The 13,145-nt window shown below is 43.5% G+C and overlaps 1 protein-coding gene across 1 annotated transcript in view; it reads right to left on the reverse strand.

Annotated features, from left to right (window-relative positions):
• The window catches only part of MICOS10 (mitochondrial contact site and cristae organizing system subunit 10), a 30,733-nt gene extending 21,852 nt beyond the window's left edge, over positions 1-8,881 (reverse strand). Inside the window, exon 1 of the mRNA XM_028108601.2 lies at positions 8,736-8,881. Coding sequence (XP_027964402.1) covers positions 8,736-8,799 — 64 coding nt within the window. The 5' untranslated portion in view covers positions 8,800-8,881. The remainder of the gene's footprint in view (positions 1-8,735) is intronic.
• Positions 8,882-13,145: the final 4,264 nt, after the last annotated feature.

Consider the following 13,145-nt stretch of genomic DNA (forward strand, 5'->3'; position numbering starts at 1 on the left):
TTAACTACCCTTAATTGATTATTGGATGAATACACAAAATCTGCTGGTGAATTCTAAGGCAGGTCACCTGCTAAGTGATTTACCATCCTACTTTCTTAACAAGGAAGAAACAAGGCCAAACCCTTTCTTTTCATGAAAATGAATGCATGGCAAAGCAATTTCATCTCGGTTGAATGAGCTGCATATATGCAGCAACCTATCCCAAGACGTACCAGAAATTAATAAACTGCAAAGCGTTCCTTGGGCTCCCCTCCTGCCTCTCCTATTTGTCAAGGGCAACACCATTCTCCATTCATACAGACGTGGCATCATCCCGACTCCTCCCTCTCGGGAGCATTTCAAGCTCCGTCGGTAGGACTGCTGCACAGCGCCATGACATACCTCTCCATTCCCCTCCTCTGTCCCCATCTTAGTTTTGGTTTCCTCTAATCAGATCACCTCATCTTCAGCATGAATTTGCAATAACATACTATCAATCTCCCTGCCTTCATCTTGGTCCTTTCTAATTCATTCTCCTCGTGCTAATTCAGTGATCTTTTTGAAGTCAGAAATCCAACCATGTCACTCTTCACCTTCACATCCCATGGTTTTTCTCAATGCTACCCAAAGAGTTGCCACACAACCCAGCAATTCCACCCCTAGATACATACATACCCAAGAGAAATGAAAACAGGCCTCCACATAAAAACTTGTATATTTGATCACAGCAGCATTATTCATAATAGCCAAAAAGTACAAACACCAGGGCGCCTGGGTGACTCAGTTGGTTACACGTCTACCTTCGGCTCAGGGCATGATCCTAGGGTCCTGGGCTCTGCCCTCCCCTCGCCCCCCCCGCTCATGCTCTCTCACAAAAATAAATAAAATCTTAAAAAAAAAAACTACAAACAACCTAAATGTCCATCAACTAGTAGATGGATACACAAAATGTGGCGTATCCATATCATAGTAGTCTATGGTAAAAGAATAAATGGTATTAATACTAACAGTATTAATAAAATCATTAATATAAATAGCATTAAGGACTAATAAATAGTATTCTATTTGTTAATACATGTCAATACTACCCAAAACAATCTACAAATTCAGTGCAATCCTTATTAAAATCCCACGATAGGGGCGCCTGGGTGGCTCAGTTGGTTTAAGTGTCCGACTCTTGGTTTCAGCTCAGGTCATGATCTCAGCATCATAGGATCAAGTCCAGCATTGAGCTACCTAGGTCTACTTGGAATTCTCTCCCTCTCCCTCTCCCTCTGCCTCTCCCCTTGCTCTCTCTCTCTCTCTCTCAAATAAATAAATGACACATATATCTGATAAGGGGTTAATATCCAGAATATAGAGAGAACTCCTAAAATACAACCTAAAATAAACCAAGTCAAAAATGGACAAAGGACTTGAACAGACATTTCTCCAAAGAAGATAGACAAATGGCCAGTGAGCACATGAAAAGATGTCCAACATCACTAATCATTAGGGAAATGCAAATCGAAACTACAAAGAGATACTAGCTTCTACCCATTAGGGATGGTTACTATCAAAAAAAGGCAGGAAGGAAGTAACAATTGTTGGTGAGGATGTGAAATAATCCGGAGAGGCTCTGGTGCACTCCAGGTGGGAATGTAAAATGGTCCAGCTGCTGTGGAAAACAGTGTGGCAGAGCCTCAAAACGTTAAAAGTAGATTTACAATATGATCCAACAATGCCACTTCTGGGTATGTATCCAAAAGAACTGGAGGCAAGGTCTCCAAAAGACTGGTGTCTACCCATGTTCATAGCAGCATTATTTACAATAGTGTCCAACCATGCACAGGTGAATGAATAAGCAAAATATGTTACAAACACACATACACACACAATGGAATCTTATTCAGATTTAGTAAGGAGGAAATTCTGATGTATGCTACAACACTTATGAACCTCGAGGGCATTACCCAAAGTGAAATAAATCAGTTTCAAAAAGACAAGGACTGTAGGATTCTACTTCCAGGAGGTACTTAGAGAAGTCAAAAATCACAGAGACAGAAAGTAGATCAGATGTTGCCAGGGGTGAGGGGGCGGGGCAGGAATGGGAAGTTAGTGTTAAATGGGTACAGAGTTTCAGTTTTACAACATGAAGAGTTACAGAGATGGATGGTGGCAGTTAACTGCACATTACAGATGTACTCAGTATCATTTACCCGTACATTTTTAAATGGTTCAGATGGTAAATTGTTATGTGTATTTTATCACAAAAAAAATTTGGGGAAAAAAGGGGGAAATACCCCATAAGATTATAAGGCTTAAATGTGATAATGTATATAAAATGGAAAATGCCAGTATCTGGTAGCACACACTAAGTGCTCGATAAATGGCAGCCACGATCAGCATTCCCTGCAGAAGCCAAAGCCTCTCTGTCCTCTGGGACACCGCCTGGACAGTTTCTAAGGCCTAGAATGCAGTCCTCTACCTGGTCCACCTACTAAATGCCTACATATTCTCCAAGGTGGAACTCCAATGTCACCACCTTCTTTGCACATTCCTCCAGAAGGTAAGCCCCTCCAGGGTAAGGCTGGTGCCAATTATCTGTGCACTGCACCCCCCAGGCTTTCCACAATGCCTGGCATTAAATTTGGGGGGGGGGGAGAGTATACATTAACGATTACTATTACATATATAAACTGGAATATTGATCATCAGGCTTCCATACTACCCACAGCAGCAAGATAAAAGCAAATGTGGTAATTATTTTAACTCAGGACTGCTATCTTTCATTCATATGCCTGCAGCTAATATTTATCAAGTACAGGTAATATCCTAATTGCTCTATAGAGAATATCTCATTTTGTCCTAACTTGTAACAACCCCCTGAGGAATATACTACCATACTATAAATGAGGAAACTGAGGCACAGAGAGGCGCTTCTTTCTTTCTTCCTTTTTCTTTCATTCACTCATTCATTCATTCACGTAAACTCTATGCCCAATGTGAGGCTCAAACTCAGGACCCCGAGATGAAGAGTCGCACACTCTACCAACTGAGCCAGGGAAAAGGAAAGGAAAGGACCGTGAATGTCCCAGAGTCCACTGAATGCATCACACAGTAGGGCTGCTTCCCAATGCTCACAGCTTGCACTTTTCCTTGTTACCAAGAAAATGAAAAATCCTGCTGTGCTGCATATAGGTGGCTTGCAGAGACAGCCTTTTTCAGGAAAGCACCACAGCCTTAGGCAAATCCTGCCCCAACCATGACATCTCCTTCCCCTCTTTTGGATCTCCTGGCCAATTCACAAGTTAGCAAGACCAGATATTCTGGACTCTGGCCTCCCAGTGGGAGCGAAATGCAGGGGAGAGGGACACAGTCCATTGTACAACTTTGCAAGTCACATTAGGGATCCCAGGACCTCTGTATGAATCCATGAAGTACTGGGATCAGATTTTCCTCCAAGCCTCCTCGGGCAAATGTGCAACCCTGAGGCCCTGGCCAATGTCACACAGACATCGACTTGGTCATGAGGTCACAGCCGGCCAGCACAGACATCCAGCGTTCAAGAGGGAGTTATAACAAAGCTCTGACGACAATGGCAGTGCTTCCATGACCCGCACTTGCAGAGCTTAGAAATTCTCAAATCACAGGGAAGCACCTCCCAAAGTCTCATAGTGGGTTTTTCTCATCTCCTGGAATCTTATTTTCCCGGGAAACAGAAAACAGATATAACCGCCCATCCAGTCCAGAGTGACAAGCACAAGCTGAGGGCAACAGCTCTGTCCCAGAGCTTTTAAGCCCTCTATTTTGGCAAGACACCTTGCTTTCTATTCTCATTAACAAAAAGGTATAATTTATTCACGTGGGTACACACAAGACAAATTACTCCATATGTACAAGGAAAATGAACGGCACAGTCTGTGAACTGAGTGCAGAAAGAAAACCAGAGCATTCAATAAATCTGATAAAACTTAAAAATAAATCCATAAAATTAGCAAAAAACCATTAATGACGCATTCACATAAAAACTAAAGGAACATGCCATTCATAAAATGTAATATTCTTCACTCCTTTTTAATTTCCTGCAATAAGGCTTTGGCACTACCACTTAAACCAACATCACCCTCTACTTGTTTAAATACAAAAGTGCTCTCTGGTTCATGTTTCTTAGCTGACTACTCCCAAACATTTCTAATACTTTATTATGAAGATCTACTGACAATAATTTACATCCCCAGATGAAATAAAAAGTTGGTAAAAGCTCCAGGATTACAGGGACACATGATCAAACATGTGAACTGGCAGAAATTCACATGAAAGCTACCTGACTTGACTTTTAATTTAAATGCTAATTCATTCAGTTAATAAACACACACTGAAGAGCAAAATACCGGCAGAGAATGTAGTCTGCAAAATTCTCAGCGATATATGTCATTCATTTAACAGTAATTATGGTATGCCTCCTCTATGCCAGGGGTTAGGGGATCAACAGTGAATAAAAAAAGTCTCTGGGTCTCATGAGTTCACATTCTAGCCAGGACGGACAATCAAGTAAAGAAACTGCAAGGCGCCTGGGTGGCTCAGATGGTTAAGTATCTGCCTTTGGCTCAGGCCATGATCCCGGGATCCTGGGATCGAGTCCCACATCCAGCTCCCTGCTCAGCAGGGAGCCTGTTTCTCCCTCTGCCTCTGCCCCTCTCTCTCTCAGACTCTCGTGAATAAATAATCTTAAAAAAAAAAAAGAAATCGCAAATTTCAGAGGGTGCCATGTGCTATTAAGAAAAATTAGTGATGTGATGGAGAATAAACAGAACACCTAAGAACTTATTCAATGCTAACAAGTTTATTTTAAAAAAAGATACATTAATCTCAAACTTTATGGAGGAACTAGGCAATGCATATGAGTAGCAGGAATAAGAACACAGGCCAAAGAGAAGGGTAAAAGTGTGGCGGGGCGGGGGGGAAGGAAAGGAAAGGCACAGGAGCTGAAAGAGAGAAACAGATGTGTAAGAACAATGGCCTATTGTGTCTATTACAGGGAGGCATGTGTTTTGTTTTGTTTTGTTTTGTTTGATTCATGGGCTCCATATATTAGGTCAAACCGTATTAGAAACCACCTATCCTACCATGCTCCTATTACACACAAAATAGATATTTTAAAACCAAAATTAATGAGGGAAATACAAATGCTTTTCTTATGACAGCGAAGGGCAGGGAAAAGGTACTTATGAATAAATGTAGTTCTTTCTACAGGATGAAATCACAGAATTTTCTGTTGAGACATTGCTCAAGCTTCAGAGCAAGCAAGCAAGAGATCCGTGAATAGCAGTTTTTTTAAAGAACAACTCTGAGTACAAGCTTATATGCTCTTTAACTCGGCTGTACTACATCTAGGTTAAACATGAGCAATGAAAATAGTCAGTTTTCAGCAAACCATCGTGAAAAGAACAAATACCCTTCAGGTTCAAGGCAGCCAACCACAGAGAAGCGCTCACAAAGGGAGCTGTCCATCCACCTTGGCTTCCCTTCAGTCTCTGTCAAGCCAGAGCATGAAATTACCAGTATGTAGCTGAAAGCCTGCGTTGGCCCCTCTTCCCCGCCTACATCTCCTACAAAACCTCTATCTTCTGGCGGGCGACCACTCTGAGTCTCCACCTCCATTCTCAAAAACCAGGGAGCAAGCAGCCCAAGAGGTCTGAAGAGTCCCATAACCTCACTGCCAATACGCTCACTGCTCATCTTCACAGTCTCAAAGACCTCTAAGACTACAGGCTCCCCAAGTAACACTTCTGTGCTTCAACGCTCTTATGCCCTTCTCTAAGTCCACTACTAAAGGGACAACGCTCTCCAAATCTGAACTCAGCTTGTCCCACAAAATTAAAACTCCCTACTCAACTTCATTTGCACTCTCAAACAATTCAGTCATGTAAGCAGAAAAGCAACCAAAATCATGATCACTGTTCTCATTGGTCTTCCTCCTGCCATCCCCCATGATCAGTTTCTAGTCTTTCCTCACTTTGTGTAAATGAGGTGCACGTACCCCCCCCTCCAGTTTTATGTCCAAGTTCCCTTCAGTGAATCACCCCTTAACCACATTGGAGTCATCTTTGTAAGAAACGGAATGATGCAAAGTTAACCAGTTGGAGAGAAAGATGAAGAAAATAGCATTTTCTGAGTTCCTACTATGAACTTGGCACTGTTCTAGCCTAGGAGGTGGGAATTACTATCTCCATTTTATAAATGGGGAACAAAGTTGGATGTTTCTCAAATACACCCATTCCTCTCTGGTCTAACAGAGCAGGCTTTCTTCACTTCACATTCACAGCACCACTGGCCTCCTCGACTCCTGACCTGTTCTGTATAAAACACTGCCAGAACAATCATACCAAAATTCCATTTATATCACATCAATTCCCTGTTGAGGGAAGTGAAATGCCTTCTGCTTCTCTATTTGCCCACGGACTGGCCCACAAGTCAATAAATATCTGTTGCTTAAAACCATCCCATGATTCCCCACCAGCTTAGACCTAATGAGCCCAGGAAGCAGAAAGTAATAGGTCTTTAGGACCTATCCTAAAGACCAGCCATGTTGAATACGCACCATGAATTTGAAAAAGCCAAAAGCAACTCAAGAGCCATTAAGATAAAGTGGAATTTCTCTAAGACATTTTACAATTCTGACCCACCCAAACCAGCCTTCTTCAGGGAGTAAGGGCACTGGATTTAGAATGCCTGGGTTCTAACCCCTGCTCTTCCATTTCTAGCTTCTTAACCTCTCCATGCTTCAATCTCCTGCCCTACAAAAGTTCAACTGGGCCTCTGTTCCAGTTTTCCCACCCTCCCTGACTATCCAAGTCCAAGTCATTCTCCAAAGGTCAGATGAAGGCCCATTTTCCTTGCAAACTCTCACTGGATGACCTCCGCCCATCACCACACTGACTGGATTTTTAACAGCTCTACAATAGAAGGAGCCTGAATCACTCATTTCAACTTTTATCTGTAATCATGTATCGCTGTGCCTCATTTAATTATTTCCCCTGTGTATACCCCTCCCCCACCTTGTCCCACTCACAAATGACAGCCCCGCGACTCACTCCCTCAGGTGATCCTCGGTGGCACAATATTAATATCAACAATTATTATGACCACCATTTGCTGACTATGTAAGTGCCAAGCACTGTGCTCAGTCTCCTACGTATTTTACTATCCTTCAATCTTCCTAATCCTTTTAGGTAAATCTGTCTCTTTACCCCCTTTTTACAGTGACAGAAGAGAGCCCACCCAAAGCTACAAAGCTAGTGAGGACGGGGGTGAAGAGTGATGACTTCAAACTCAGCCGTCTGCCTCCCACTCTTAACTGCTGCCATCGTGTTCCTTAGTACTTACTAATATCGACATGTTAAATCTTCTCTCCTAAATGTGAGCTGTTTACAATAAGAAAAACTATTTCTTGGCTCACTTACAGAATAACCCATTCTTAATAAGTGATTCATACCCAAGCCTTTACTTAAACTCATAATCCTAACAACTTTATGAGATAATAATTACTACTGTCAATTTACAAATGAGGAAACAGAGGGAGGGGTTCAACAACTTGCCCCAAATCACACAGCCGGTAAATGAATTCAAGGGTGAAGGGACAGCTGTGATCAAGTAAGTACTCCTCTTATTAACTGCTTCTCAACAATTTTTATTAAACACAAGAAAATCGAGAAAGGGCCTGGGGATACAGCAGTGACACCAGAACGTCTCTCCGCTCTCATGGTGCTTAGAATCTTCATTCTTTTCCAACACCATCATTGAATGGGCACAATCCTAAATCCTCTTAAATACTCAAGTTTTCCATACAAAAATATCAAATTTGGTAAGAATTAGTATCAAAGAAAAAGCATGGGACTCAAAGCCAGAAAACCTGAGTTATATTTCCAACTCTGCCATTTATGAGCAACTGTCACTTATTCGGCCCTGGACAAATCCGTTCACCTCTCAATTTCACGACCTGTATGAGATAATGTATTGAGTTGCACACCTAGCACAGTGTCTGGCACTTAGTATACGCTCAATAAATGAGCTTCCATCTTTCCCCTCCCCTCCGTGCAGTGACTTCATAATCTGTGTCGTCACTGAGCACGTGTTAAAAGGCTCCGCGGAGTTATACCAAGGACCAAAAAGTCTCCAGTCTCTTACTTCCCAGGGCAATTCTCATTCCAGATCACTATGTCTCCAATTTCCGGCCGCAGACTACTCTGATGCCAATAAATCGGATTACGACTCGGGAATGACAGCGACGCTCGTTAGGGCCTGGTAGTGTCTATAAAACGTTCCCCATGACCTTCTTTAGAAGGCATTCGTTTCAGCTGGCGAGCACTGTGACCCCTGGCCGGGCTCCACGCCCCGTGCGGGAAATGTGGCACCGGGGAGGAGAATGACCAGCCTCTGGCACGAGGTTGTGCCCTGCAGACCGCATTCTACTCGAGGAGCTCTGCACCTCTCCTGCCACCTGCCAGCCCAACCGCCCCCCCCCGGCCCCCGGAGCTGCGACTCCTCCCCTCCCACCTCGCACGGGGGCCCAGGCTCCTCCGGCCCCGTCCCCACCCCCGGCCGCCCAAGTGACCTCCCGCCGGGTTCGGGCAGCTTGCCCTGGCCCGAGGGGCTGGATCAGGGCGGTCGGCCTGACCTCCCCCGGAGCTTCCCTTGCGCCCGCCTGGTCAGCGGGGTCTGGAGCCGGCCGCTCGGGTCCCGGCGGGGCCGGCCAGGGGCGAAAGGCCCCTTACCTATCTTCACGACCGCATCCGCCAAGCACCGGTCCCACTTCCTGCCGAGCTCTGAATCCGACATGTTCCCCACCCGCAGCTCCCGCTTTCCTTAAGGTCGGGCCCCCGCTCCCACTCCAGGCAAGTATCGCGAGAGCCGGCCGCGGGTTCCAGTCCCGGAAGGCCGGCCCGGCCTGCCAGATATCGCGAGATGATCTGAATGCTTCCGCCTTTTCTTTTCTTTTTTTTTTTCTAGTTGGTCGTCAGGGTGACGGGTTGCCTGGAGGCCCGAGGTGACCCTGACCTTGGAGCCGCGCCTACCTGAGTGCTGCGAGGCTGACAGGCTTCCCGGGCGGCATCCAGAGCTCTGTCTGGAAGGCCTTGCCTCCGCACCAGCTCCCGACGTTGGCCCTGGAAATTCCCAGGGCAAGTGAGGGCACAGCTCTTGATTTATTCATTCATGTACTCACTTCACTGTTTCTACTCCCTCATTCACTCCCGCCTGCACCACTACCACGGAAACTACTCTGGCAAAGGTCACCTAGGCCAGATCAAAGGGATGCTTTGGAACCTCTACACAGCGCTGGACACAACTGCGCCCTCCTTCCGGGTCCTCCTTGTCTCCTCCTTCTCTTTATTCATCCGACTCCCGGGGCACAGCCTTTCCTAGTTCAGCTCCCGACTCTAATCTTTAGATGTCCTTCCAGGGTTGCTTTTTCTCTGCCAGCTACTTAAAGATTGTGGATTCCAAGGAGTCCACCAATCCCCTTTTCCCTCTACATACTCTCCCTGAATAATTGCAACCACTTTCAAATTCTATCTCCAGAGCAAACGTCTACCTCAAGCCTCCTGTTCACAATTCAGCCTCCTTGCTGGTGGCGTTGATTTTAGCCTTCCTTCCCCGTTTGCATCCCCCATTCTACCAACAGATACAAATTTGACCATATTAATCCTGATTAGAAGCTTTCAATGACTTCCATCCACTTGTGGAATATATATCCAAGACTCAAGGAGTTCATTCTAGGAAGCCTACACTAATAGAGCCCCCCTTCATCCACTAATAGAGGGCAGAGCCCCCTCTATCTTCTTATTGTCCAAGTAGCTTGGGTACCCCATAGAATTCTCTACATTCTATTAGAACATCTCTTTATAGATGTTTGTATCTGCCAGTAAAACTAGAAGCTAGAAGGGCCTGAGCTGCCCCTTCTTCATCTGCACACTCCCTGTTCAGAGTGCAATAGCTTGGACAGTAAGATCTTCTATGAAGTGCTTGTTGAACTGAATTGAATTCATTCACCCATTAATTTATTCATTTATTCCTGGCAACTTTAACAGTGGAATTGCTATACCGGTCCTTGCCATGACAGAGCCCCTTCCTTCAGGAAGGCTTCCTTCCATGACCACCCTTCTTCTAGCTCTCATTTGAGCCATATATCAGATTGTATTGTAATTCTTTGTGTATCTCTTGGATGTGACTGGGAGCTCTTTGAGAATGAGGACTGTACCATTTTTGTATCCCCAATGACTAGCAGAGAGCCTGGTATATATTGGATTCTCAATAAATGCTTTTTGAATGGATGTAAGAATGAATGAATGTATAAATGAATGATTGATTGAATGAATTAGACAAAAAAATTCAGAGCACCTGGCTGGCTCAATCAGTAAAGCCTGGGACTCTTGATCTCAGGGTCATAAGTTCAAGCCCCATGCTGGGTGTGGAGCCAACCTAAAAAAAAACTAAAACCACTGTTCTAGAGGTAGAGCATTTGTGTTGGAAAAAAAAAAAAGACTAACTTCACTAAATACCTATGATGTGTCACAAATAGCACCAGGCATCTCATATATTTCCATTTATCCTCACAGCAGGTTGAGATTAGTATCTTCACTTTCACAAATTTGGAAACCAAGTCTCAGAGAAGTTGTATGGAAGATGCACAAGGCTCTGCATTGTGTAGATTTAGAAACTGACAGAGGCATTTTTATTGGATTCAAGAGAATTGTAACCTTTTGCAGAAGGCAGAGAGCAACTTACAAAAGCAATCAGAGGCAGATGGTATAGCATGAATTCTGGAGCCAGGCTGTCTGGGTTTAGATCCCAGCTTTGCCATTTCCTAGCCTTGTATCTATTTTTCTCTCTTTCCATGGTTCCTTTCCCAACACAAGGTTTTGTTCACTGCTATATCCCCACTGCTAGAAAGTATTGGTATGAACTCATCATATTTAATAGAGACAAATATAAATATATGTGTGTGTATTTCCTGATCCTATCTAAGGAAAGGGTCTGAAACAATGACACCAGGCACCTGGGGGGCTCAGTTGGTTAAGTGTCCAACTCTTGATCTCAGTCCAGGTCTTGATCTCAGGGTTCTGAGTTCAAGCCCCATGTTGGGCTCCACACTGGGCATGGAACCTATAAGTAAGTAAGTAAGTAAATAAATAAATAAATAAATAAATAAATAAATAAATAAATAAAAGCAACTACACATCAGTAGCAATAAGCAAGCCTGGCTCTTGGCTTCCAAATATCAGGACTCCTTAGAAACATGACCAAGACTCCAGGACTGGAGCAGTGAAAATACAAAGACGAATGTGTTCTTGTGTCACAAACACAAAGTAAGGAAGTCTTCAAAGGTTAACAATGTCATGTCAAAATGTATAACTCCAAACTGCCTAAAGTAGTGCTTGGTTCCTAATTGGAACTCTTCGTGTAAGTCACTGTTACTACGGCTGGGACTTCTTCCAACTGTATGGAACAAGTTTCACAAAGATGAAGTTTGCACTTCAAATGGGTAAAGACAGAGTCTTGTAATAAAGCAATTTCACAGCAAGAGAGCTAGCATCTTTTTACACTGAATAGAAGAAAAATGAAAGAGTGAAAACTGTCACTTAAGTAGTCTAGATGTCACCCTCAACCGGTTACTCAGCTAAACATAAGCTCTTTGTTTAGTTTACTAGGTTGTAAATCCAGCTTCATTAACAACGCAGATTAGAATATTTTATAGCACAGCACCTGCATAAATAAAGGTCTTTTAGATTCCAGGAGGGTTTTTTTTTTTTTCAATTTCCCTTCAATTAAAAGTGAATTCCTTTCTTAAAAGGAGATACACATTTTTTTGTTTCATATCTCCTTTGCCCTACAGGGTCTTAGCTGGTTTCACCCCTTTAGCAGTGTGTCCAGAGTCAAACTAGTAGTTTGACTACTTAGTAGCTACTAAGTAGCTTCTTTGTCTGATTCTAAAGCCCAGGTGCTCCTCCCCCCATATTTTACATGTGTATATGTGAAATGTAACAAGCCTACAGAAAAGTGCTAAAAGTCTAAATACAGCATAACAAATAAATTGTTATGAAATGAGCATTACTGGCATCTCAGAAGCCCACGCCTGGGTGAGTCCTTTGCCCAATCACATCCTTTCCCTTCCTGCAAGTATAACCACTATCCTGAGTTTCATGTTATTCGTTTCCTTGCTTTTTTTTCCCTTTAAAATTTTTTTATTGTTATATTAATCACCATACATCACATCATTAGTTTGTGATGTAGTGTTCCATGATTCATTGTTTGTGCCTAATACCCAGTGCTCCACGCAGAACGTGCCCTCCTCAATACCCATCACCAGGCTAACCCATCCCCCCAACCCCCTTCCTTGCTTTTCTTTAAGCATTGTTACCTGATCACACATCCTTAAATAATATGGTTTAATTTTGCCCACTTTTGAACTTTATATAAATGGAATCGTTTCTATTTACGGTATTTGGCTTCTTTTGTCCATTATTATGCTTTAAGAGTCATCCGTGTTGTACGCATAATTCATCCTGGTTTCATTGTTATACAGTACTCCATTATATTCTACCCATAATGTGTTTACTTATTCTACTGTCCACGGATATTTGAGTTGTTTCCATTTGGGGATTATTACCAACAAGGCTTCTCATTCTTGTCCACGTATCCTAATGCACGTGGCATACATTTTTATAGCATATGTAACCAAGGAGGGCAATAGGACATGCTCATCTTCAGCTTTACTAGATACTGACAACTTTATCCCAAAGTGATTGTACCAGTTTACATCCTCACAAGCAGTGTGTGACCATTCCTGTTACTCCACATCCTCCCCAGCAGTTGATTTTTTTTTAAAGATTTTATTTATTTATTTGACAGAGAGAGAGATAGCGAGAGAGGGAACACAAGCAGGGGGAGTGGGAGAGGGAGAAGCTGGCTTCCCGCTGAGCAGGGAGCTGGATGCGGGGCTCGATCCCAGGACCCTGGGATCATGACCTGAGCTGAAGGCAGACGCTGAACGACTGAGCCACCCAGGCGCCCCACCAGCAGTTGATTTTTAATTACACTCTAAAATTGTTGCCAATCTAATTGATGTGTCATGGCATCTCATTAAGATAATCCTTGCTTCTTCAAGTGTTTATACTACTCAATCA

This window comes from Eumetopias jubatus, unplaced genomic scaffold (genome assembly GCF_037043125.1).
Source record: "Eumetopias jubatus isolate StellerSeaLion01/CBP00866 unplaced genomic scaffold, mEumJub1_p1.0 scaffold_4, whole genome shotgun sequence".
Lineage (NCBI taxonomy): Eukaryota > Metazoa > Chordata > Mammalia > Carnivora > Otariidae > Eumetopias > Eumetopias jubatus.